Source organism: Crinia signifera, chromosome 2, assembly GCF_055691185.1.
Source record: "Crinia signifera chromosome 2, ASM5569118v1, whole genome shotgun sequence".
NCBI classification, from domain to species: Eukaryota; Metazoa; Chordata; class Amphibia; order Anura; family Myobatrachidae; genus Crinia; species Crinia signifera.
Window position 1 is genome coordinate 19,462,743 of NC_139218.1, and position 26,754 is coordinate 19,489,496.

At 47.2% G+C, this 26,754-nt stretch overlaps 1 protein-coding gene across 1 annotated transcript; it reads right to left on the reverse strand.

The window, feature by feature from the left end:
- Positions 1 to 1,311: 1,311 nt before the first annotated feature.
- IGSF5 (immunoglobulin superfamily member 5) lies at positions 1,312 to 25,905 on the reverse strand. The gene is made up of 8 exons (XM_083170941.1): positions 25,848 to 25,905; positions 18,424 to 18,756; positions 16,979 to 17,287; positions 12,865 to 12,990; positions 8,578 to 8,602; positions 6,360 to 6,463; positions 4,578 to 4,756; positions 1,312 to 2,734 (listed from the first exon to the last, which is right to left on the reverse strand). The coding sequence occupies exons 1-8, from the start codon at positions 25,903 to 25,905 to the stop codon at positions 2,672 to 2,674; spliced, it is 1,197 nt and encodes a 398-aa protein (XP_083027067.1). The 3' UTR covers positions 1,312 to 2,671.
- Positions 25,906 to 26,754: the final 849 nt, after the last annotated feature.

The following is a 26,754-nucleotide window of genomic DNA, read 5'->3' on the forward strand; positions in this document are numbered from 1 at the left end:
CTTTTCATTTTTAGATGCTTTAGTAAATTTTCCGCTGAGAATATGAAGACAAGGAAAACCGTTTTAAAGGAAAAACATCGGGATAAGCCGTACTGAGACACCAGTTTGATTAACTTGTTTAATAGTTATACAATCAAATAAAAAGTTTTGCTTTACAAGTATGCAGGCAAGAAATATATTATAGTAAAACATAAATACATATATTTATCACTGGCATTTAAATAACTATATCCATTACCTCATTTGTTTTTCTGTTCGATGCAAAATGTACAAATAAAAATACAGTACATGTGAAAAAAAAACAAGGACATTAAAAATACATTGAAACATTATTATCTTCATAAAGATTTTATTATCGTGCATTAATGACAGGAAGGAACTGTGTTCGGTTTAATGTTCGTCTGCAGCTAAGTTCATTTTGCGGCCTGTTGTTATATGCTGCTGTTCTCACATGAACAGATCGAGATGGATTTGGTTATTTTTTCTCACGTGGCGACGTGCTCCTGTTGCAGTTTACAGAGAGCTGGCGGCCATTTTGTGAGCTGCACCTACGTATATTCATGTGACTTCTATGGATGTACTAGGCACATGTGGTATCACGGGGTCTGCAGCATTCCCATGAATACAACATGGCTGCCTCCTCCTAACACCCCCTCTACTATTACAAAGTACACCAATTACATATTAAATCTTAACCTCATTCGATAACTAAGGTTAATGTATTGTTTCGTGGCTCAGCAAGACACAAGTAAAAAATATTCCTTTCATGTCTATAAATGTATTCTACTGGCAAACTCATCGGGATAAATTTACTAAGATGGGAGTTCTAATGAAGATTGGATGTTGCTATGGGCAACCAATCAGAGTTTTTCTATTATCTTCTAGAAGATAAGAAGTACATTCCGATTGGTTGCTATGGTCAACATCTCATCTTCGATCGAACTCCCATCTTAGTAAATTCACCCATCATGTCTTAGTTTATTCTAATTTCAAAAATCCCCCATCATTTAAGTGCCTAATAGTTATAGATTTGCGGACTCTTCAGTGTTTTGGTTCAGTTTAAAAAGGAATCGAACATCATTGTTAAAAGATAAATAAAAATGTTTAGAAAGAGCTAAATTCATTTAATTGTTGCAATACAAAACTCCAAATTCGGATTTAACATCCAACTTACAAACTCTGGGAAGATCATAACTAGGACTCGGTTGGGATCGGGGGGGGGGGGGGGGGGGTGGGAGATGAAACCTGGTAGCCCCTCATGCAGAGTAACGGCGGGAGGGATCTGTGACGGATCCCTCAAACACAGCGGTGGTGAAGCCCATAGGCTTCTATAGGGTAATACTTTTACTGGCGTTAAGGCCCATACACACTGCGCGACTTTGAGATGAAAGTAGCTCAATTTATTCGGTATGCAAGCTCTCACTGGCTCACCAATCACTCACTCCGGGACCTCCGGGCTACAGCTCAGCGGAAGAGGAGATGGGGGAGCAGGAGCCGGGATACGGTAAGTCAAGTGACGAGGGGGAGAGAGGGGGGGCGGGGCTGGGGCCCAGACTGGAAATGAGTCCCGGACCCCAAAATTCCTGATGACGGGCCTGCTCGTTTGAGCTGCTTTCAGTGTGTATGGCCGTGCAATGATCGGTGAGCGCTAGCCCGGCCGCTCATATGCTGGTATTACCAGTAGGTGAGCGGGATGGCTTTGCCTAGTGTCCTGCTATGGTAAGCCATCCAACCCCAGGAAAATCACTAAAAACAGGTGAAAAAATGCTCAGTGTGTATGCACCCTTACTCTGCAATGCAAAACCTCAATGTGCGGAATTAATGCATTGAGAACCGTGGTAAAAAGCCATAAAACGGTCTTTTTACCCTTTAGTGCCACTTTCCCAAGATCTTCTTTGGGCAATTCGGATGATGTTTGACTGGATCGCCAACATTTCAGGGGGTTCAGATTCTCTACTAATAATCAGTGGAATCCAGGTAGTTCAATAAATATGAGGGGTAGCACCTGTTCTTAGGCATGGATGCATGAATTCAGGTGTCTTCCGATACTGGTAGTTACCTCCACAAGGGAGCATCATCAAATAAGGTTACCTCAATATACTGTATCATTTACTGTATAATAGATTTTTTATTTTCTTATTAAAGCTATTTTATGGCTAGACGAATGTAGTGCATCACATATCATGGGGAATCCACCTTCTCCATCAGAATGATTGTCAGGTTGCCATTAGCAACATCATATAATCACATCTTGTATCAGTTGTGTAGTACTTGCGGATTTGCTTAGTAAATAGATTTGTTTCCTCTTCACATTCAGTTGAATTTTACCTTCACTGTCAGTTAATAAGCTTTTTTGAATCCCCGGTGACATCACTGCTCTCCAGGTAAACATAAGCTATCATTTTACAGGAGTGACATCACTACTCAACAAATACAATCATATATTACATACAGTTGTGTAACTTGTGTATTACTCAGACTAAACTGTTTCAGATAATTCAGTTTATCAAAAATATATATTCCCCGGCGGATTCCTTAGTTCTGCCATTAATGGTCCATGTGGGCGGGGCCTGTCTATTGAGTGTGTGACACCTGTCGAAAAGGTCAGGTCACGGTGCAATACATTCTCCATTGATTGCTGCGAAACACTGATTAATGCATGACCGTCGTATCATACGTGAGTTACATGTCTGATTTGTTTCAGCGATTCATCCTCCCAGTCACGCGCAGGGACCTGCAAGCAGGAAATAAGAGGCAGTGTTGAATAGATTTTTACTGCTTGTTTGGTGTATAATACGTGGATTGCGTCCCCGTACAGTAACGGCAGCAGTGTCTGCTGTGATTCTATTCTCAGACACTGGAAGCTGCACTTGTTTGTCTTGGAACTGAAGATGAAGGAAATCTCCCAAAATGTGTTATTGTGTTTATAGCGTGGTACTTGGCACAGACTGCACCCATTCTGTTCCTCAGGCTTATCCTAAAATAAGCGGCGTATGGAAGGGGGGAAGGCAGAGAGGAAAGAAGGAGAAGGGAATTATGTTCATAGGGAAAAAATTCTATGGCAAATGACTACTAGGAGCTATTTAAATGATGCATATTTTAGTATATTACTATTTGGGGCAGTTTTATAATAAAATAAAAAAATTGAGGCCTAGCCCCCAAATAGCAGAGATATCTGCTGCGGACCCCCATAGATTTCTTTGCATGTCCCCTGTCTCCAACTCCATCCACCAGGGACGGCTAGTCAATTACGCCAGGTACGCATTCCCATAAGGCTTCAAGCTACAAGGGCACCATCTCTGGCCACCATGCTGTAAATGCCCACAAGGATGCCAGCTGCACCCACGGCTACAGGGCAATCTGTGGTAGGGCCTCCCAGTCCCAGAGCCTCCTGTCCCCGTCTCCGCTGACTAGTGACTCAGACTTCCTTCCCCCCAGACTCCTATTTTTTTCCATACAAATCCTATGCATTTTTTTTTTGCCCTGTGGGAGACCATGTGTTTTATTTTTTTCCTGTGGGAGACCATGTGTTTTATTTTTTTCATGCGTAACTTATGTATTTTATTAATTTCCTAATTTTCAACTTCTAAATTTTCCATACCCCAATTTTAAACTGACTGCTTCAACCACTGTAGATGTGGTTGAGTTGTGTACAACTCTGAATTGCTTGTAGTTACTGAGTTAAATCATTTTCATTGGTAATTTAAAAAAGTAACATGAACAGTAAAATAACGCATAAGATATGTGTGTTTAAAAGAAATTGCCCATAAAAACAACATAATATACAAATTATAATAAAGTTAGAGGAAAGGATATATACAATAATAATAAAAAGATATTAAATTAATAACCTGGAAAATGGTCATAAAAAGAATATAAAATTCTAAAAGACATTGAGCCAATATGACGTATAAATATATCAGCCATTCCATGGCGTGCGGGCAAATATATAAATAAAAAGTATACTCATCCCCGTCCTAGCGGAGGCTGTGTCGAGACAGACCCCCAACAATCCCAGATCTTATGATTGAATCTGTTTATCCCAGAATCCTTTGCAAAGCTTGTGTTGTCATATTCTAAAGTTATATCTCCTACCGCTGAGCATATTGTGACATTTTTTTTTTTTACCATTCACACGAAATCTGATCGGCATTGCGCCGTTATTCTATTTAATTATATATTAAGTTTCTTAGATAATGTTGGAAATTCTGCTGCATTATATACAAATTGGGTAGGGGAGCGAGAACAACTAATTGGGGATTCATGGGCTAAAACCTACAAATGAACACCAAAAAACTGTAAAAATTAAAATTCATGTTGACATTTAAATGTGTCAACCATTTTCCACTTTGACCTTGTCTTTGCTGGCTATCTGGTGTCGACAGACATTGTCAACCTTTTGACTGGCGACCTTTTATACCAAAACCGCAGGTGCACAGGTGCCTTCATTACTCACTGATACATTTTTATGTTTCCACAGGTGGAGTTAATAACTTCACTTGTGATTCTGACCGAGTTTGAAAACTCCATGTATTGTACTAAATCTTCCGGTTGTTTCCCTATTGTGGTCAAATTACCTGTGGGGCATAGTCGCTTGGCTGTGGGATGTAGGATCTTTGCTTTGGGATATAGGATCTCTCCTGTGGAGTATACGCTGCTGTCTGTGGGGTATAGGATGCTGTCGGAGGTGCAGAGGCTTCTGAGGTAAATATTGCGTTATCATAAACTGAGTTACTGGCATTAGTTGAATGAAAACCTATTGAAAAAACAAAGTTAAGTTATTCCATGTAACATACATTACCTCCCTGACCCTAGTGTACATCACGTAGAACTAGGATCCCGAGTATACCGTCTACACGAGACCCACAAGGTGTACAGGAAGTAGTACAGATATATGGGGACCTGTGACCCCAGGATGAGAATACTATAATAGCATTACAGCGGTGGCACCCTGATTCCCCGTGTAACTGTAAGGTCCCTCATTGTACTAGGACTGTCTATGGCTGAGGGCATGAGGAGCGTGGCAGTGAGGTGAGTAAATTAGCTGCTTAGCTCCCATCCGCAGGGGAATAACATCTGAAGATGGCATTGCCCAGACATCACTTTGACCCTTCGTTGGCAGCGTTCGGCTCCTGTTGGCATGAAGAAAAGCCTGGCAAATGAGGGGGCTTTCCCCGTGGCTCTTAGTGGAACCCCAGCACGATAAAGTGCAGTAGATCATTAGTATGTTTAGCTTTATTCCGCAATACAAAATGCTAATTACAGCCGACCCATAGTCTCAGAGTCCCCAAAATGCAATTAATGAAATTACGTGAATTTTTGGCAAAGTGATGTGGAAGATTGTGGTGTCAAACGCACCTCTAAAAGACAACCAACATCATTACCCCCAACTCATCACTGCTGATGCTCCTCTATCAGGAGGTAGCATGTGGTGGAATGTGTAGGAGTACTGTACGGTGCCTCCTCCTTTGAGGAGTGTGTGGTGACAGTGAATGGTTGTGGGAAGAAAGTACAAGTTATACTGGGAGCCAAACATTACTCCTGGCATAACCGTACCCATATCTCTCACAGTCACCATGGGAACATTGAACTCTGGAGCTGCCACTGCTCTCTTCCCTACGTCAGTTAATGGAAGGGTGTCAGGAGTCATGGCTGATGGTCAAACTCAGACCTTCCCTGCCCCCCTCATTCTGCCGCTTTATATTATACACTTATGGGATCTCACTGCAGAAGCGCCGTCACTGGGCTCTTACACCTTATCAAACAAAAATCAGAGCACCCTGACCATCCATCTAATACTTGCAATGTCCAATTGCATTCCTGAAGGCCACAGTTAGCTTGTACTACTTTACTGCATTTCCATACCTATGGTCACCCATGGATATTGGTTTGGCAGCTATCCGAATCCCATCTCACATAACATGGGAACAACCTCTAAAGGTGTTCCATGTTGATTGAACCCAAGGTCCAACCTTTCCACCTTACCAACCAACAGAAGTATAAAGACTAAGGAAGATTTGGTGGCCACACGTCATCCAGTCCTACTGCTTGACCCAAGATTTAAGTCTCCAGAACATCATTACTCAATTTGGCAAGTCACGTGCCTGGTCTGAATGGACCGGTCTACTTTCCCAGGCTGAATTGCCGTAGTCAGTGACTGTTTTGGCCTGTGAGATGACTCCCAAAAATAACCCTGTAGATCTCAGAGTATTATTTACCCTTGAGGTCGCGTTGTACCTTGTCCAATACCACCTGTAAAATGACAGCATTTGTGGCCTTATCGTAAATCGCTCCTTTGATTCCTGCAGAGGCCGAATGAATACCTATAATCATTTCCACCACACTCTTCAACGCCTTACTTTGTCTTCCTGCTGTAGGTTCTGCTGCATATCCAAAGTTATTCTCTCCGAAGCTGTCTCTGTCCAAGGTTCTCCGATTACTGGCTTTCACCTCTGGAGCTTTCCTGGCGAGGCAAACATAGCTACATAAGGGCAATACCTCGTTATTTCTAAATAAACTCTAAAGGCCCATACACACTGGGCGACTTTGAGCTGAAAGTCGCTCAAATCAGCAGGTTTGAGTGGCTTTCAGCTCAAAGCCGCCCAATGTGTGTGCTGCGCTCTCCCGCATCATCGCCGGGAAAGCTGCTCATCTGCTGATTATACCATCAGATGAGCGGCTTTGAGGATGGCTTTAAATAGCACTGCGCTATGCAGCGCCGTCCTCCCCCCCTCCGTCGGCTCTGGGCAGGGGGAAAGCCGTTCAGTGTGTATGCACTGAGCGGCTTTCCCCCCAGCAATGAATGCAAACATCGCTGTCCATACACGCTGGGCATAGTCGCCCAGTGTGTATGGACCTTAAAACAAGATATTACCCATAGCCTATATATTAAGTAAAACCCATTTAAGATAATGGATCTCACCTGCCAGAAGCAGGTCTATTTTTCTTGTTATTTTCGGACGTGTTTAGGGTGCGATTTGAGAAATCCAGAAAACATGACTTGTCTGGGTTGCTCGGGATTGGAGTTGAGACAACAAGCTTTATTGAAGCACATCGGAACCTAGCAACCGCTTGCATCAAAGCCCCTCTTACACAGATTCAGTAGTATATTTACTAAAGTTCTTTGCTAAAGAGGTGATGTTGCCCATAGCAACCAGTCCGAATCTATCATTTTCTAGGATGCAATAGTAGAGAAATGATAGACAGAATTATATCGGTTGCTATGGGCAAGATCATATCTTTTTATTTTTAGAAGCCTTCGTAAAATTGACCCTATAAAAGTAGGGTAAAAGTAGCATCGCCGCTTATACACATAATGCCCCCAATAGTAGTGCTCCTTATACACATAATGCCCACAGTAGTAGTGCCTTATATACATAATGCCCACAATAGTAGTGCTCCTTATACACATAATGCCCACAGTAGTAGTGCTCCTTATACACATAATGCCCACAATAGTAGTGCTGCTTTTACACATAGTACCCACAGTAGTAGTACCCCTTATACACATAATGCCCACAATAGTAGTGCTGCTTTTACACATAGTACCCACAGTAGTAGTACCCCTTATACACATAATGCCCACAGTAGTAGTACCCCTTATACACATAATACCCACATTAGTAGTGCCCATTATACAGATAATGCCCACAGAAGCAGTTCCGCTTATACACATAATGCCCGCAGTAGTAGTGCCACTTATACACATTATGCGCGCAGTAGTAGTGCCCATTATACAGATAATGCCCACAGTAGTAGTACCCCTTATACACATAATACCCACATTAGTAGTGCCCATTATACAGATAATGCCCACATTAGTAGTGCCCATTATACAGATAATGCCCACAGAAGCAGTTCCGCTTATACACATAATGCCCGCAGTAGTACTCTTTATTAAAGAGGAGCTGCCCATAGCAACCAATCCCATTCTGTCTATCATTTTCTAGGATGCAATAGAGAAATGACAGACATAATCATATTGGTTACTATGGGCAAGATCACATCTATTAATTTTTAGAAGCTTTCGTTAATTTACCCTATAAAATCAACATTTTATTATTTTCATTGATTGGTTATAGGCCTCATTTAATAACCAATGTAATAGAATAATACAATAGCCACTAACTATGACAATGGGCCAGATTCTCTAAGCTTCAAAAGTGATAAAATGGAGAGTGATAAACAGCCAGCCAATCAGCTCCTACCTGCCATGTCACAGACTGTGTTTGAAAAATGTCAGGCAGGACCTGATTGGCTGGCTGTTTATCACTCTCTATTTGATCACTTTTGAAGCTTAGAGAATCTGGCCCTTTATTCTTTTATTTTTAGTGACTGTCACACTGCCAGTCCTGCTGGTAACTGTCACACTGCCAGTCCTGCTGGTGACTGTCACACTGCCAGCCCTGCTGGTGACTGTCACGCTGCCAGCGCTGTATCTACCGTAGTAATACCAGTAGGGAGCTCTCCTGAGCCACTGACATATTATTGCCATATATTTTATAGGAAGCACAGTCTCACTGTAAATCACATCGGCAATATTTTGTGCTCCGGGCAGGATAACGACGCAGGACTTACCATGCATCACTTTGATAGCTGGTCTCTGTAAACAGACAGGAACAAATGTCAGAGAACTGGTGAAATATATAGATATACCGTAATAATAATGCTTGCTAACTGGAATAATAATAATAATGATTCTTTGGCCTGTTCAGATATAGATGTTTTTAGGTTGCAATGTTATTTCAATCCAGTATCGGATCGACATCGCGGCCTAAGCTCACACAGTATGGCCTCCTGCTTGCGAGGTCAGTAAATCTGGGTCGGCAGACACTGGATTCACCACTCCCTGATAACCTGCCCAGGAAGCCCCTCATCTTTGGGAAAAATGTACACAATAATCAAGCCACAGTTAGATGCAGTCACAGTCAGATGCAGTCACAGTCAGACGCAGTCACAGTCAGATGCAGTCACAGTCAGATGCAGTCACAGTCAGACGCAGTCACTCGCCACTCATACCACTTATCTAAAAATAAAGACTCGGACTACAGAAGTATGGCATGAAAGGCGTTGGCTTTTTATTGAGTAGGGAGCACTATTTTTAAAATCTAACTAGATCCCTACTCTAAACTAGAGGTGGCGGGGAGAAGAACAGTCAAATAATGCAGTTATATATAAAATAAAGAAAATATAAAACTATGGAAAATAAACACACATCGAAGGGCCTGCTGCGCCTTCTGGCCAAGGATCGGCCTACCAGTATCCTTGCCGACTAAAACCAAATGAAACAATAAATAGATGCTGGGCCAACCTTCCCTATGGTCAGGGGTCGACCTTCTGCCACTACCCCTGACCCCTTGCTCTACCCTTGCTTTAATAAACATTGGCCCACCTGCCCACTCATACTAATAATTTATATATAACGAAACAACCAATCATGAAGTGGCATATGGACTCTCCTGGACTGGTGATGCCCATACATTACTCGCCCCCTGAAAACACACCTCGCCACTCACGAATAGCGAATAGCTGTCATAAAACACTAACATACTATACTGCTAAAGAAATACCGCTCTGAACCGACCACAAAATGCCGACACAAACAATAGCCAACCACAAACCCAAACCATATAGGGTGGGAGGTTGGGCAACGCCTCTGACTGGAAAGAGAAAGGAAACTTCCAGACTTTGGACTATAACACCCCTAACAACCCAGAACCAATCAAATGAAAACCTCATGTAGACAACGTTCCTGCCCACAAAAAAACCAAGCCCCTTTCACATTCAGTGGTTAGAGCAGGGGGTTCTCAAACTCGGTCCTCAGGACCCCCACACAGTTCACGTTTTCCAGGTCACCCGGGAGGTGTACAGCAGGGTTGCCGACCCTCCCGGGAGTCTCCCGAAAATCGGGTCCACCTCCCGGCCCCCCGGAAGGGTGGGCAACCCTCCCGGAATCTTGGGGACCCCCTGAGCCCCCCGAATCGCGGCATGTAAATGCCGCAATCCTCAGAGGAGGGGGTGGAGCTAAAATGGCACAATCGTGTTATTTTAGCCCCGCCCCCTCCATGGAGACAAGTCATTTCTCCTATTTCCCGTAATGGGGGCGGGGCTTAATGACATCACAGTCAAGCCCCGCCCCCCGATCGGGTAAGGAGAGGAGCATTTAAAAGTCGGCAACCCTGGTGTACAGGTGCATTCATTACTCATTGACCTCCATGGAGACAAGTCATTTCTCCTATTTCCCGTAATGGGGGCGGGGCTTAATGATGTCACAGTCAAGCCCCACCCCCACCCCCCGATCGGGTAAGGAGAGGAGCATTTAAAAGTCGGCAACCCTGGTGTACAGGTGCATTCATTACTCATTGACACATTTTAAAAGACCCACAGGCAGAGCTAATTATTTCACTTGTGATTCTGTGAGAAGACCTGGAAAACATGCACTGCGTGGGGTCCCGAGTGTACGAACCTGTGGGATAAAGTGACAAGTTATCTGCCCAGGCTGGTAAGTTTATGCTGCTCCAGACAGGACAGCGAAAAATGTAGAGGGGTGTCAGATTTTACTGTGAGCTGCATCCAATAGGTCAGTGGGGCATCCAATAGGTAACATCCGCCACTGGTCTTGGTAGACATACATGGCTGATTACAGGTGCCAGCTCCCAACTCTGCGGGATAACGGAGCCAGGAGCCGGGAGGATCCTGTGGATAACAGTGTCTCAGTATAACATTATTACCACTGGGCTGACGCCGGTATTTTTAATTAGTAAATTTGTCCAGATCTCATTTCCTATTACAAGTATGGGCGATGTGATCTGATTACTAAAATACGTGAATCGAAGGGTTCGGGGAATTGTTTCACGAAAACTGCTACAAAATCCCCTTAGTACCTTTCAGTAAGGCTAAAGTGATGTGAAAAGGGGGTGAGAACGCTTGTTTTATGTTATTTTACAAAATAATACCCATAAATCTGGCCCTATGAGGTCATTAGCTTATGTTGTTTTGTAAATGAACATTCGGCTAATAGCCAAAGCATAATAACTAAGTGTTAATAACCGCTACGGCTTTGCTGAACGCTGTGTTCTAAGGCATCATAAATCATAGAGCTAACGTATAACACATTGCAAATCTATATATACGTGTAGGGCTGTGAACATTTTGTTCTAAACATGGGAATGGAAATGAGCTGTTAGTAAGCACAGATTCTCAATAATACCCCTTTCATACAAACTACCCGGGATTATTGTAGGTAAAACCCTGGGTTTTTAAAAATCCTGGATCAATTGCAGGTGCGCAGGAGCCAGGATTTTAGTCAATTAAAATCCCGGGTAGAGCCATTCAGACATACGTAGTCCCGGGATTATGCGCGTGCACGTGATAAAACCCGGGATTTTTGCGTACGTCTGAAAGGGCTTTAAGACATATTTGCAGTTATTATATTTATACATTGACTACAGACCTTTGCTGAACAGTTACTTTAGGTCTTATTACGATCTGAGAAATAGTACCCGGGGTAATAGTGTATGTGCTGCAAACACATTATGGCGCTGATTCTGACCATCAAATCATTTCTCCTGGGCTCGCAATTAAAAGTCAGTGGAAATTGATTTTTATTTGCGTGTGCTGCTCAGGCCACACACCTGGTTCAGGAACAGCCAGGGAGCGTCTGAGCCACACTTGCCTACTTTTGAAAACTAGTTTCAGGGAGATTATAGTTGGAAATATAATTTTGTACAGCACCCCATTGAGGGGACGTGTCATGCTTCACCCAAAGGGAGTGTCTAGTTCCATATATGGAGAGATTGTGAAAAGAGATTGTGAACGTGGCACCTAGAAGCGTGCAAGAGGCACTGCTACATCTGAGAGGAATCTTTTTAAATGATTTGTATCCAAATGTAGATGAGCCCCAAAGCAGTTAGTAAGATATACTATACTTTGTAAAGTGCTGGGAAATAGATACGGTGATTCGATGTAAATGTATCCATCGCTCATTCCTTTTTTCCCCAAAAATGTAACAGTGTAATGTGGGCTAGGTGACATGAGGGAGATTGCTAGACTAATGAGGGAGAGAGGGAGATTGCTGCTATTTCAGGAAGTCTCCTGCAGAATGCAGGAGGGTAGGCAACTATGGTCTGAGCAGATGCATAGTGCTTGGCCTATGACCCGTACCCTAAGCCAATAAGCTCCTGCCATGTCACAAGCTGTGCTTGAAAAAACAGCTGATTGGCTGCTAATGCTCTGTACACACGGAGCAATATATTGCTCAGTGATCATATCCCCGGGGATATAGGCTAGAATCGCCCTGTGTGTACAGGGCTTAATTTATCACTATTCAAGGCTTCGTAAATCTGGCCCAATATGCACCGTCCTATTATCCCATTTCAATGATGTCTCTCGGAAAAGTCACATTGATGTGCGCAGATCCCTGGGTGTAGGAGCTCGCGCTTACAAGCTGCTGATCATGTGCAAATCCTCCCTGTATACATTTTGGTGGAAATCTAGGAGCACTGTGCAAAGTGAGCCCAGGACTGACTCTGTGATGGGCCTCAGCTATCAATGGATCAGGGTCAAGGGAAAAAACAGTGCTCATTATTCTACCCTGCTGCTGTGTCACGACTCGCGCAGTTCCACTTTCCTACCTGGGGTGTCGCTATCTGCTCTGGTGCTTCTAGCACATTCTGGTCTGTATATCTGATACAGCCTCTCACTTGTGCTTTTTTCCTAGAAATACGGCCCAGTGCCAGAGTGAGTCTACCGGTGTGAGAGGGGTTGGCCCACATGTCTGGCACCTCTGCTCACATGTTCTCTAGATATCTTATGTCAGCGTGATGTAAATATAATAACAATGACTTCATTAAGGCATGTACTTACCTCTGTCTTTCCTTTTGCAACATACCACTATAATTATGATGATGATAATCAGCAGCAGCAGGCCGCCAATGGAACAAAAGACAGCGATAAGTATGATGTCCGTCTGAGACAAGGACGAGCTGCTTCCTGGAGAACAATGGAATGAGAATCTAGAATTATTACAGCATATTCTATCATGTACACGGGTTCTGTGGCTAGCTCATTTCTAGTCTGGGTACTCTTTACCTAGCACGGCGCCCATCGCGGCCATCGCGGGCATTGAATGCACTAAAAAATCGGGTGCGACGCGACCGACGCGATGCCCGCGATTTCCCATAGGGATCAATGTTAAATTTCTCAATTGACCCGATTTTTCTGTTCAATGCCTCAATTGACCCGATTTTTCCATAGGAAACAATGTTAAATGGCCCACAGAGGCCAAATAGGCACCCTAAAGTGAGAAATGGCCCCCACAATTGTTAACGCCACCCCACGATCAACGTGAACCCGAAGTGTGGCGAGCGCAGCGAGCCCGCGAGGGGCGGCGGTACGCGTCCTACGACCTTTTCATACCCCCACTATCCACGTCGGCGTGGAGTTGAGAATAGAATAGTGTGGCAAGCGCAGCGAGCCACCGAGCCCGAAGCGTGGCGAGCGCACGCGGATACCTGTGAAGCCCGCGAAGGGACGCGTTTACCTGTGAAGGGGCTTCGGGCTCGGTGGCTCGCTGCGCTCGCCACACTATTCTATTCTCAACTCCACGCCGACGTGGATAGTGGGGGTATGAAAAGGTCGTAGGACGCGTACCGCCGCCCCTCGTGGGCTCGCTGCGCTCGCCACGCTTCGGGTTGACGTTGATTGTGGGGTGGCGTTAACAATTGTGGGGGCCATTTCACACTTTAGGGTGGCTATTTGGCCTCTGTGGGCCATTTAACATTGTTTCCTATGAAAAAATCGGGTCAATTGAGGCATTGAACAGTAAAATCGGGTCAATTGAGAAATTTAACATTGATCCCTATGGGAAATCGCGGGCATCGCGTCGGTCGCGTCGCACCCGATTTTTAGTACATTCAATGGCCGCGATGCCCGCGATTTTTTTACCTGCAATGCCCACGATCAAAATCGTGGGCGCCGTGCTAGGTAAAGAGTACCCTAGTCTGCATTTCAGCTGGTTCCAGTCAGCCACGGTTAAATCATAGCTCTCCTGGATTAACGGGATACTGTATCAGGCAATCCCATGTTTAACTGCTGTATATTGTGCATTTGTGTGGCCATAACTACAACAGGTCAGTCATCCAACTCTCCTTATACCAAAATCATGTCTGATTCCAATTCAGTAAGTTACTGCCCTCTTGTGGACATTTCAGGTAGTCATGGAAGTAAATTTTAAGGTTTCCAAAAAAATGTATGTATGTGCAGATGTGAACAAATTACAAACACTTGTTATATATCGGGCCGGCACGCGTCCTATTTCCAGAAAAGAAACAATAAAAAAAAAAATCACGTTATATATAAAATCATTCGATCTTTTTAGTAAATTGTTCCCCATGGCAAAATCATCTTGGCATCCGAAAGAGGGCGAGGATCCTGCCTTAGTGGACGACAGTTATAATGTATGTGGTTACATTTAGAGTCGGGAAGGAGAATATCCTAGCTAAACTCCAAACCTCAGCGTTACCCTCAAACTGTCAGATATCTGTGCACCAGTACAGTAGCTCGACAATGGCAAAGTGTTTGAGCCGACATTCAGTATTTCATGTACTACTATCCACTAGGGCATGGAGAATACAATAGTGCGCTGCAGTACACTGTGACGGTGTCCATGTCAACTGCCATTGGTGCAGCAGGTGCAGTACACTGGGGCCCCTGAGGGCTAAGGGGCCCACTGCAGCCCTTGTCACCCACTGTTTTTCCCTGTCACCCACTGCCGTGTTGCATACAGTATTTATATAGCGCACCCATATTCTGCAGCGCTTAACAGAGAATATTTGAACAGTCCCTGCCCTAACGGAGCTTACCGTCTACAGTATATTCCCTATCACATGTACACGCATTTATTCTACAGTGAATTTTGTTGAGAGACAATTAGCCTACCAGTATATTTTTGGAGTGTAGGAGGTTGCCGGAGCGCCCGGAGGAAACCCACGCAAGTACTGGGAGAATATACAGACTCCGCACCGTTAGGGCCAGGGTTGGAATCGGAACCGATGACCCAGCACTGTGAGGCAGTAATGCTAACCATTACACCATCCGTGCTGAAATATTTTAACCCCTTCGTTGGTATGCCCGATATAGTGGTATGGGCGCGGACTCCCGCAGAAGATTTCCATGCATACCAATGACATTTAGGTGCGCGCCATTGATGCTTTCAGTGGTGCACAATATGACAGCATTACCCCCCCCCCAACCTCCGGTCATCGTTCACCCCCAAGCGCCTGAACACTTGAATACCTGAGTGCCCAAAAGCATCCGAACGCCCTAGTGCCTGAATGCTCCCGAGCCCCCAAATACCCGAGCGCCTGAATTACCGAGAACCTGAAAGTGCCCAAATACCCCAAAATCTGCTGATCGACCCAAGAACCGCTTTAGTGTGTGGGCACCTTAAAGGGTTTATTTTATAAGTCTTGGGTGGAGATTAAGGGGGTTATTCTGTTTGGTATGGTGGGACCGTATATACGGGCGTATGGTTTTTTTTTCATCTGCGCATGCGTATCTTTTGCAATGAGCATGTGCGGCGACCGCACACCACTCACGGACGGGTCTCTCCGTGCGAAAAGAGTCTCTGTCCGCAAGAGCACGGTCATTGTGGGCGGCATGTGGACGTTTTTATGGGAGCGGCCGGAATAAGGAGGAAAACTGGGCGTAAACATGGGCGTACACGGAGGTGTGTACACAAAATGCACGGTGCCACAACCGCCTCGATCGGCGTACGCACCGTGCATTTTGGACGGACGCCAAAGATAGCTCCAGACCACCCCTAGAGATACCGTATGAGAGCGGACGCCTGGGTCTGCTAATTAACGCTGATTACTACACCTGAATGTAATAAGTAATGCTGCAGGCTATTAAGTGAAAACCATTATTTCACTACCTGCAAGCCACACACACCCCTCAATCACATTTGAAGCATATCTTTCTACACTTCAACATGTAAAGGTTGGTTTAATTTTAGGTAAGATTCATTCTAAAGGTACCCATAGACGGTCCGTTCCCGGACCGTCCGTTTTGTACTATGCACATCACATAGTACGGTACAAAAAGTATGTGCTGCACATACTTTTTGTACTAGCTAAACATCGTATCGGATCGCATTGCATGCACTAGGCATGTGATCCGATACGATGCATGCTAATTAAGACCCAAACGGATCCGTTTAACGGACCGTGTATGGGCACCATAAGACCTGCTTATATATGTCAAGGTAGTTATTTTATAACCATCTACATCCATTCAGAATGTGTTTTTGTATACTTTAAAAAGCAGGACACTCAATTCACAGAGGTCGACATGTGTCAACTTTTTCACTGTAACACAAACATACCAGTTTTTTCTTAGGAAAACACATCTAAGAGCAACAATGATGTTTTTGGACTCAATTTCTACTTGCACTGTGGCGTACGCTCAGATATACGGAAGGTGTCGGTGTGAAAACGGACGAGATCCGTCCGTGCACTTTGGCGTACGCTCTGTTGTACGCCAGGTATCGGTGGCTAAGAGGGAGATCCGTCTGTACACGGTGGCGTACGCTCAAGTGTACGCCACTCCCTATTGTCGGTGTCTGCGACCGTCCGTGTGCGGCTGTTCTGTGGGCGGACTTTCGCTCACCGCGAGCTTGCGGGAAACGCACGGTGAGACGGACCGTACGTACGTTTCACCGACCTAACCAGAATAAGGCCCTAAGTACCAGTCAATCAGCTCCTAACTTCCCTGGTACAGGCTGATTGAAAAGATGACAATTAGAAACCGATTGGTTGGTACTTTATATCTCTCTCCACTTTGTCACTCTCCAAGGCTTAGTAAACAGACCCCATCGGCTATCGGCTGTTATTGTAAATCCAGCAATGATGTGCAATGGTTGTACAGACGCTACCCGTCAGCAAATAGACAATGCAGCATTGCCATCAGACGCACTCACCTGGGACTTGTTCCCGTACTGTCACAGTGACCGTTGCGGACTGCGGTTGATTCAGCGTGGATATCATGGCCAGGCAGGTGAGATTGGTATCTCCCAGGAGGCTGGTGGTAAACGTGCTGACAGCGGTTACAGAGCCGTCCGCTGCTGTACTGTAGTCCGTGGAGTAATACAGATTACTCGCTAAAGTATTGTTCATTTCCCACGTGATGGCGGGCGATGGGATCCACCCTGGCGCTCTGCAGACCAGGCTTATTGTAGCGTTTGGTTTCACGGTGACACTCCCATTGGTTATCAGCACAGATCCTTTCACTGCGAAAGGAACAACATATTGGCAGTGATATGGTTAGGTCATGTGAATCACCCCCATACCAGTAGCGCACGCAGGCGGGGGTTTCTGAGTACCCAGAACCCCCCCCCCCAGGAGTCTGAGGGCCCTAGTCTAAAAGCTGAGGGTCCCCTCTTTCCATGGGTATAAGAATTGTAAAAATCGGCCCTTGGGAACTGGAGATATCGGACTTCAAAGCAGTGGTCCCCATCCAAGCTTGTTAATTGCTCTTTCCAGTCAGATATTTCAGGTTCTGTCTAACTTAGAGTTTTTCTGAGGGTATATTCAAAAATCTGGGACTCTCCCCCTTTGATGGACACTAGAAGCTTGTCTCTACTGTTCCCAGAACCAGAGATATCAGCCTTCCAGCAGCTGGTTACTGCTCCAGCTCCACACACCTGGTATGTAGTTTTATATACTTGTTGGTGGATTGCTCTGTCTCCTGAACTCTGATCCCCTAGTCCCCAATACCATTTGGTAGGTGGGATTCTCTAGTTTTTAATTCCATTAAAATCTAAGAAATCTATTTCCGGAAACTGGAGATATCTGCAGTCAAGCAAGCTGTCCTCCCACCAGAAAATTATGAATAATAAGCCCACTCCACTATACACCCCTCCTCTGCATATTAAACATCCTCTACTACCCTGGAAGTTATGCATCAGGGCCCCTTCATTCAGCCCAATGTCCCCTTCTCCCACCTCATCTCCCACCATCTGTGCAGTAAAGGGGTAATTAGTGGAAATTACTGATCCAGGCCCTACATGCTGAGCGGTTGATATAATACCCCCTACCACCCGGGGGACATCAAAGCTTCCCCCACCCCTACCGCTGGAGGATCAGTAGGTGCCCTAATACATTGCTATGTATATATATATGTGTGTGTGTGTGTGTGTGTGTGTGTATATATATATATATATTTTATTATTATTATTTATATACATTTGGTCTATCTATAATACTTTAACTGACCCGGCATATACTGGGTCACCTAAGTGATCATCTCCGTGCTTTGCTCCGTCCCTCTGGAAACCCCCTTCTGAAAATCCTGCGTTTGCCACTGCATACTGTAACCCAAACCCAAAAAGTGTAAAAAGTGGCACCCGGAGAAAGACATACACACCTTGTACAGCGAGGTAGGCATCTTGGTAGGCCGCTGAGAGGCTGCTGCATCTGACAATCCCGGCGTTATTTTTGTTGACATTGATAATTGTTATCTCCGAGGTAAACGCCCCAGTGACGCTGTTTGTGCTGTTCTGTGTATCTATCTCTATGTTATTTGTGGTACTCACACTAGTCCCTGTAATGGGGCTGATACTGACAATAAAGAGGTCTCCTAGCGACCATGAAACACTTTGCCACCCATTCATTACAGTGCAGTTGAAGCTGGCATTGGAACCCGTGAGGACAGTAACATTCTGAGGACCTTCTAGAATACTGGAACATGAGCCATCATCTGTGGAGAGGGAAACAGAACACAAGTGTAAGCACTACTCACAGTGGGCTAAGCTCATCTTCCCTGTGGTCAGCGGAACAAAGAGGACATGAGAGGAGATAGAACATGTACTAGCCAATCAGATCATCAGAATGGTGAACGTTCTGAATTTGTGGGATAAGAGGACCAGTTGACTTTGGTTGTGTTAGTGTACAATAAGAGAGGCAATGTCATAGTGTATGGGGAAATGGAGGCAGCATGAAGCCACAGACTGAGAGTTATATAGTGGAGCAGGGTCCCCAGCAGCACAGAGTATATCAGGAGATGAGTGGTGTGTCAGTGAGGACAGGGCTGCATGTGACAGGGGCAGTGACATGATGTGAGGAGGGGAACGGGGGCAGCAGGAAGCCACAGACTGAGACTTATATAGTGGGAGGAGCAGGGTCCCCAGCAGCACAGAGTATATCAGGAGAGGAGTGATGTGATAGTGAGGACAGGGCTGCATGTGACATGATGTGAGGAGGGGAATGGAGGCAGCAGGAAGCCACATACTGAGAGTTATATAGAGGGAGGAGTAGGGTCCCCAGCAGCACAGAGTATATCAGGAGAGGAGTGGTGTGTCAGTGAGGACAGGGCTGCATGTGACAGGGGCAGTGACAGGATATGAGGAGTGAAATGGAGGCAGCAGGAAGCCACAGACTGAGAGGTATATAGTGGGAGGAGCAGGGTCCCCAGCAGCACAGAGTATATCAGGAGATGACTAATGTGTCAGTGAGGACAGGGCTGCATGTGACAGGGGCAGTGATATGATGATTGGGGCAGGGCTACACAATGGGGGCGGGCCTACACGGTACTCAATGGAGGCGGGGCTACATGGCACTCACACAGTTGCTGGTGCTGCTGCCTAAGCAAGAAGAGAGGCTGCTGCAGTTCTAGGCAGGGACGTCTAGCCAGTAAGACTGCACCCTGTGGGAGAGGGGTTCGTTTGCATATAAGTGGGGTGGGTTATGGTTAGGGTGCGGGGGGGAGGGTAAGGATTAGGTTACAGCATATCAGGGTTGACAGTAGTGAGGAGAGTCAGGATTAGGCTGTGGGGGGTTAAGGAGTGTGTCAGGGTAATAGAGCACAGGCCGGCGAATGAGGGAATGAGGGAGTGCGTAAGTATGAGAACAAGGGCCGCATGGTGAGGAAGCGCATCAGTGTGATAGAATGCAGGTTGCAGGGTGAGGAAGCGCATCAATGTGATAGAGCACAGGCAGCACAGTGAGTGAGTGCACCAGTGTTATAGAGCGCAGGCCGTGGGGTGAGGTATTGCGTCTGTACCGTGTGGTGTTGGAACACGTCAATTGATAGAGAGCAGGCCGCAGGGTGAGGGAGTGCACCAGTTTGCTAAAGTGCAGATCCCAGGGTGAGGGAGTGTGTCAATGTGATGGAGCGCAGGGTGAGGGAGTGCGTCAGTTTGCTAAAGCGCAGACAAGGGGGTTGAGGGAAGGAGTCAGTGTGATAGAGCGCGGGCCACAGGATGAGGGAGTGCACCAGTGTGATAGAGCGCAGGCCGTGGGGTGAGAAAGTGCGTTAGTGTGATAGAGCGCAGGCCGCAGGGTGAGGGAGTGCATCAGTGTGATAGAGCGCAGGCCGCGGGGTGAGAAAGTGCGTCAGTTTGCTAAAGCGCAGACAAGGGGGTTGAGGGAGTGTACCAGTGTGATAGAGCGCAGGCTGCAGGGTGAGAGAGTGCCTCAGTGTGATAGAGCGCAGGCCGCGGGGTGAGAAAGTGCGTCAGTGTGATAGAGTGCAGGCCGCGGGGTGAGAGAGTGCGTCAGTGTGATAGAGCGCAGGCTGCGGGGTGAGAAAGTGAATCAGTGTGATAGAGCGCAGGCCACGGAGTGAGGGAGTGCGTTAGTTTGCTAAAGCACAGACAAGGGGGTTGAGGGAAGGAGTCAGTGTGATAGAGCGCAGGCCACAGGATGAGGGAGTGTACCAGTGTGATAGAGCGCAGGCCGTGGGGTGAGAAAGTGCGTTAGTGGGATAGAGCGCAGGCCGCAGGGTGAGGGAGTGCATCAGTGTGATAGAGTGCAGGCCGCGGGGTGAGAAAGTGCGTCAGTTTGCTAAAGCGCAGACAAGGGGGTTGAGGGAGTGTACCAGTGTGATAGAGCGCAGGCCGTGGGGTGAGAAAGTGCGTCAGTGTGATAGAGCGCAGGCCGCGGGGTGAGAGAGTGCATCAGTGTGATAGAGCACAGACAAGGGAGTTGAGGGAAGGAGTCAGTGTGATAGATCGCAGGCCACAGGATTAGGGAGTGTACCAGTGTGATAGAGCGCAGGCCGCGGGTTGAGAAAGTGCGTCAGTGTGATAGAGCGCAGGCCACGGGGTGAGAGAGTGCGTCAGTGTGATAGAGCGCAGGCCGCGGGGTGAGAAAGTGCGTCAGTGTGAAAGAGCGCAGGCCGCGGGGTGAGGGAGTGCGTCAGTTTGCTAAAGCGCAGACAAGGGGGTTGAGGGAAGGAGTCAGTGTGATAGAGCGCAGGCCACAGGATGAGGGAGTGTACCAGTGTGATAGAACGCAGGCCGCGGGGTGAGAGAGTGCCTCAGTGTGATAGAGCGCAGGCCGCGGGGTGAGAAAGTGCTTCAGTGTGATAGAGCGCAGGCCGCGGGGTGAGAGAGTGCGTCAGTGTGATAGAGCGCAGGCCGCGGGGTGAAAAAGTGCGTCAGTGTGATAGAGCGCAGGCCACGGGGTGAGGGAGTGCGTTAGTTTGCTAAAGCGATGAGGGAGTGTACCAGTGTGATAGAGCGCAGGCCGTGGGGTGAGAAAGTGCGTTAGTGGGATAGAGCGCAGGCCGCAGGGTGAGGGAGTGCATCAGTGTGATAGAGTGCAGGCCGCGGGGTGAGAAAGTGCGTCAGTTTGCTAAAGCGCAGACAAGGGGGTTGAGGGAGTGTACCAGTGTGATAGAGCGCAGGCCGTGGGGTGAGAAAGTGCGTCAGTGTGATAGAGCGCAGGCCGCGGGGTGAGAGAGTGCATCAGTGTGATAGAGCACAGACAAGGGAGTTGAGGGAAGGAGTCAGTGTGATAGATCGCAGGCCACAGGATTAGGGAGTGTACCAGTGTGATAGAGCGCAGGCCGCGGGTTGAGAAAGTGCGTCAGTGTGATAGAGCGCAGGCCACGGGGTGAGAGAGTGCGTCAGTGTGATAGAGCGCAGGCCGCGGGGTGAGAAAGTGCGTCAGTGTGAAAGAGCGCAGGCCGCGGGGTGAGGGAGTGCGTCAGTTTGCTAAAGCGCAGACAAGGGGGTTGAGGGAAGGAGTCAGTGTGATAGAGCGCAGGCCACAGGATGAGGGAGTGTACCAGTGTGATAGAACGCAGGCCGCGGGGTGAGAGAGTGCCTCAGTGTGATAGAGCGCAGGCCGCGGGGTGAGAAAGTGCTTCAGTGTGATAGAGCGCAGGCCGCGGGGTGAGAGAGTGCGTCAGTGTGATAGAGCGCAGGCCGCGGGGTGAAAAAGTGCGTCAGTGTGATAGAGCGCAGGCCACGGGGTGAGGGAGTGCGTTAGTTTGCTAAAGCGCAGTTAAGGGGGTTGAGGGAAGGAGTCAGTGTGATAGAGCGCAGGCCACAGGATGAGGGAGTGTACCAGTGTGATAGAGCGCAGGCCGCGGGGTGAGAAAGTGCGTCAGTGTGATAGAGCGCAGGCCGTGGGGTGAGAGAGTGCCTCAGTGTGATAGAGCGCAGGCCGCGGGGTGAGAGAGTGCGTCAGTGTGATAGAGCGCAGGCCGCGGGGTGAAAAAGTGCGTCAGTGTGATAGAGCGCAGGCCACGGGGTGAGGGAGTGCGTTAGTTTGCTAAAGCGCAGTTAAGGGGGTTGAGGGAAGGAGTCAGTGTGATAGAGCGCAGGCCACAGGATGAGGGAGTGTACCAGTGTGATAGAGCGCAGGCCGCGGGGTGAGAAAGTGCGTCAGTGTGATAGAGCGCAGGCCGTGGGGTGAGAGAGTGCGTCAGTGTGATAGAGTGCAGGCCACGGGGTGAGAAAGTGCATCAGTGTGATAGAGCGCAGGCCGCGGGGTGAGGGAGTGCGTCAGTTTGCTAAAGCGCAGACAAGGGGGTTAAGGGAAGGAGTCAGTGTGATAGAGCGCAGGCCACAGGATGAGGGAGTGTACCAGTGTGATAGAGCGCAGGCCGCGGGGTGAGAGAGTGCGTCAGTGTGATAGAGCGCAGGCTGTGGGGTGAGAGAGTGCGTCAGTGTGATAGAGCGCAGGCCGCGGGGTGAGAAAGTGCGTCAGTGTGAAAGAGCGCAGGCCGCGGGGTGAGGGAGTGCGTTAGTTTGCTAAAGCGCAGACAAGGGGGTTGAGGCAAGGAGTCAGTGTGATAGAGCGCAGGCCACAGGATGAGGGAGTGTACCAGTGTGATAGAGCGCAGGCTGCGGGGTGAGAGAGTGCGTCAGTGTGATAGAGCGCAGGCCGCGGGGTGAGAAAGTGCGTCAGTGTGAAAGAGCGCAGGCCGCGGGGTGAGGGAGTGCGTCAGTTTGCTAAAGCGCAGACAAGGTGGTTGAGGGAAGGAGTCAGTGTGATAGAGCGCAGGCCACAGGATGAGGGATTGTGTGAATGTGATAGAGCGCAGGCCATGGGGTGAGAGAGTGCGTCAGTGTGATAGAGCGCAGGCCGCAGGGTGAGGGAGTGCGTCAGTTTGCTAAAGCGCAAACAAGGGGGTGAGGGAAGGCGTCAATGTGATAGAGCGCAGGCCACAGGATGAGGGATTGTGTGAATGTGATAGAGCGCAGGCCGTGGGGTGAGAGAGTGTGTCAGTGTGATAGAGCGCAGGCCGCAGGGTGAGGGAGTGCGTCAGTTTGCTAAAGCGCAGACAAGGGGGTGAGGGAATGTGATTGAGCGCAGGCCACAGGATGAGGGATTGTGTCAATGTGATAGAGCGCAGGCCGCGGGGTGAGGGAGTGCGTCAGTGTGATAGAGCGCAGGCCTGCTCCACACCACTCCAGTAATGAGCATGCACTGGAAAGTTTTTGTTCCAGCAAGGGTAGGGGGCCCTAGAGATATCAATGTATGGGGCCCCAAAATTTATGTTGTGAGGTGCACCGTCCGAGCGCCTGCCCCCCGCTGCCACCGATTCCCCTCTTTAACATGCGAGGGGATGTGTAACGAGAACACATCCCCACACATGTGCTGCTAGCAGGATAAATCTTTCAATGGTCGCCGACCATCGAATGATTTTTCCTGCCATCGCAAATAAAAGTCAGTCTGGACTGACTTTTATTTGCGGCCGCATAGACAAAGACGAGACGGGCGGCTGACGTCATGTGACATCAGCCGCCGCCCCCAGCAGGCATCAGCCCGCCTGCATATCTCTGGGGATGCCTGTTACTGCTGCCATCTGCCCCCGTTCCTCCCTCCCCGATGTGTAACTCGCCACAGCCGTTCGCAGTCGGGATTTGCAGATACTCAGAAATGCGCAATACGCAAACCCCGTCCATCGGGGCAGGGGCCGAATACGGATGACTATGAGTGATCCTGAATCAGCCCCATACTGTCAGGTTCTGTGGAGCAAATCATAGATCCTGGGAGAGAGCAATCTGTAACCAGTGAGAATTGCCGCATGATTGCCGGTATTATGTGTGGACCGCCGCCACCGTCTCGATGTTGATGGTTTATTTCACCAATGACAAATCTGAGCATTTTGCCCATTTTTTATCTCCTATGAAATTCTCATTTTCCTGCTCTTATTCCTCACTGCTGAAAGCTCAGCGTTTAGCACAAAATCACACGGTGACATTTCTATATCCTAGCGGGACGCCAGAGCGAAGCGGCGACTGCTCACAATATATCAAAGTCACTGTAAAAATAATAAAATACAGAGAACCAAATGGTTGTTGTATTCCCCGGTGACGTTATTACCAACTAATGCAGGTATCATAAAGATAAGTACTGTATAAGTAATATGTATGTATCATAATAATGCAAATACTATATAGTATTAAACGTATTGTTAGGAATTCCGGTTCAATTGATTAGTGCACTATAATTTATTCATGATATTTAATTCAATTGACTTGGAGGCACAGCGGCAATGGGACACATGGGGGTAAATTTACGAAGATGAGAGTTCTATTGAACTAGCGGTTTGCGGCTATTTTCCATGTCATGTCCTGTACTGCTTCCTATACAGGCTAATACCCCTTTCACATCGCACTTAATTACCGAGTTAATGCCGTTTTTTTGCCGGTTAGACCCGGTAATTGGTGCTATGAAAGCGCTTGGCATGTCCCTGAAAATGTTAAAAACCGGGGTCGCCGCACTAGACCCGCCCAGGGCAGCCGAGACTGCCCAGGCTTGCTGGAGGGGCCCTGGTCCGATTCCTCCCTTCCACCTCTGTCCCTCTCAGGTAGCAACAGCAGCACACACTTCTACAGCATGTGCTGTGCTGACAGCAAGCTCAGCATGAGTCTCACTGACAGCGTGAGAGCTCCTGCTGAGCCTGTCAGCACAGCACATGCTGTTGGTGTGAGCTGCTGCTGCTTAGTTTAGCATTTTTAGAGGTTTCTTTCACCCTCCTCTAAACATTTTGGGGGCGTGGCCTAAGTGCGGGAGGTGGCCACACCTCCCACACTTAGGCCATGCCCCCAAAATTTTACCGGGGCCCGGCATTCCTCTCGGCTGCCCTGGACCCGCCCCCTTTGCCCAAGGCCCACCCACTCTTCCCTTAGATCTGCACCCTTTTCGGGATGGCCACAGGTCCCGATTTATGGATTAGAAAAGTTGGGAGGTATGAAATCATATTACATGTTGTAATTCAACCAATGGTAACTGCGCTCTACAAGATGCCGAGTTGTCCTCTAACTTTTACATTGTTGGGGTTCTCTGCAAGGATATTTGGGGCAGTTTTCTAAATCTATCTGAAAGCTGGGTATGAAATACACACAATAATTACTAGTGTCCATATAATGTAAGCCTTCAGGGCACAGGAATACTCAAGAGGCCGCAGGGAACTTGCATCAGCAATGGCAAAACACAGTTTGAAGTGGAGGGTGGTCTCAGCTCAGCTTAATTTGTTTTTTTGACTAGTGCTGTTTTGTTTATCTGACGTATATCAATGTATTTAATACAGTGAATATAGTGTTGGCTTACCTGTTACTAAGCACAGCAGGACAAAGAACAGCACACCTATCTTTCTTTCACCGTCCATCAGTTTTAATCTCATTAATGTCCTGAAAAAGGGAATTTGCAGATTATAAAGAGAAGGTTCTGCTATATAGTGCAAAAAAGCAAAGTTCCCACAGTTACTTTGAATGGAGATTTCTCCCCAAGTATCGGCTGAGCTTGGCTTATTATAAGTGGCAGCTCAGCGGAGCTCAGCCAATCAGGAGAGCGCTATTTTGTGGCGCTCCCTGATTGGCTCCTGGATCTCCAAGTCACAAAAGCCACCTGGGGATGGATTGGAAACTTTAAATTTTTTATTTTTAACTCTGTGGATGCCTACATGGACCAAAGAGGCCCAATCTACACTCTATATTGATGAGTATATGTATGTGTGTAAGCGACATGGGTATGGATTTAGGGGTATGGGCGCCCCTAGGCATAACAGTAATGGATGTCACACTTGCCTGATTTTATCATGTTCATTGGTTCATAAGCCCACATTTGATGCTAGCCAATTTAATAGCGTAATTAAAAAGCCACTTTGGTAGTTATTTAAATACATGTATATATACTGTAGTTACTAAGTAAGACAACTGTGTGTATATTCTGGGCCTGATTCTGGTTCACTCGCAAGGCAAACTACTTCTTTAATGGACAAAACCATGCTGCTCTGCAGGTGGGGCTGATGTAACATGTGCAGAGAGAGTTAGGTTTGGGTGTTATTTTGTTTCTGTGCAGAGTAAACACTGGCTGCTTTATTTTTACACTGCAATATAGATATCAGTTTGAACACACCCCACCCAAATGTAACTCACATGTTACATCTGCCCCACCTGCAGTGCACATGGTTTTGCCCATTAGAGAGAGTTTGCTTGTGCAAGCCAACCTGAATTAC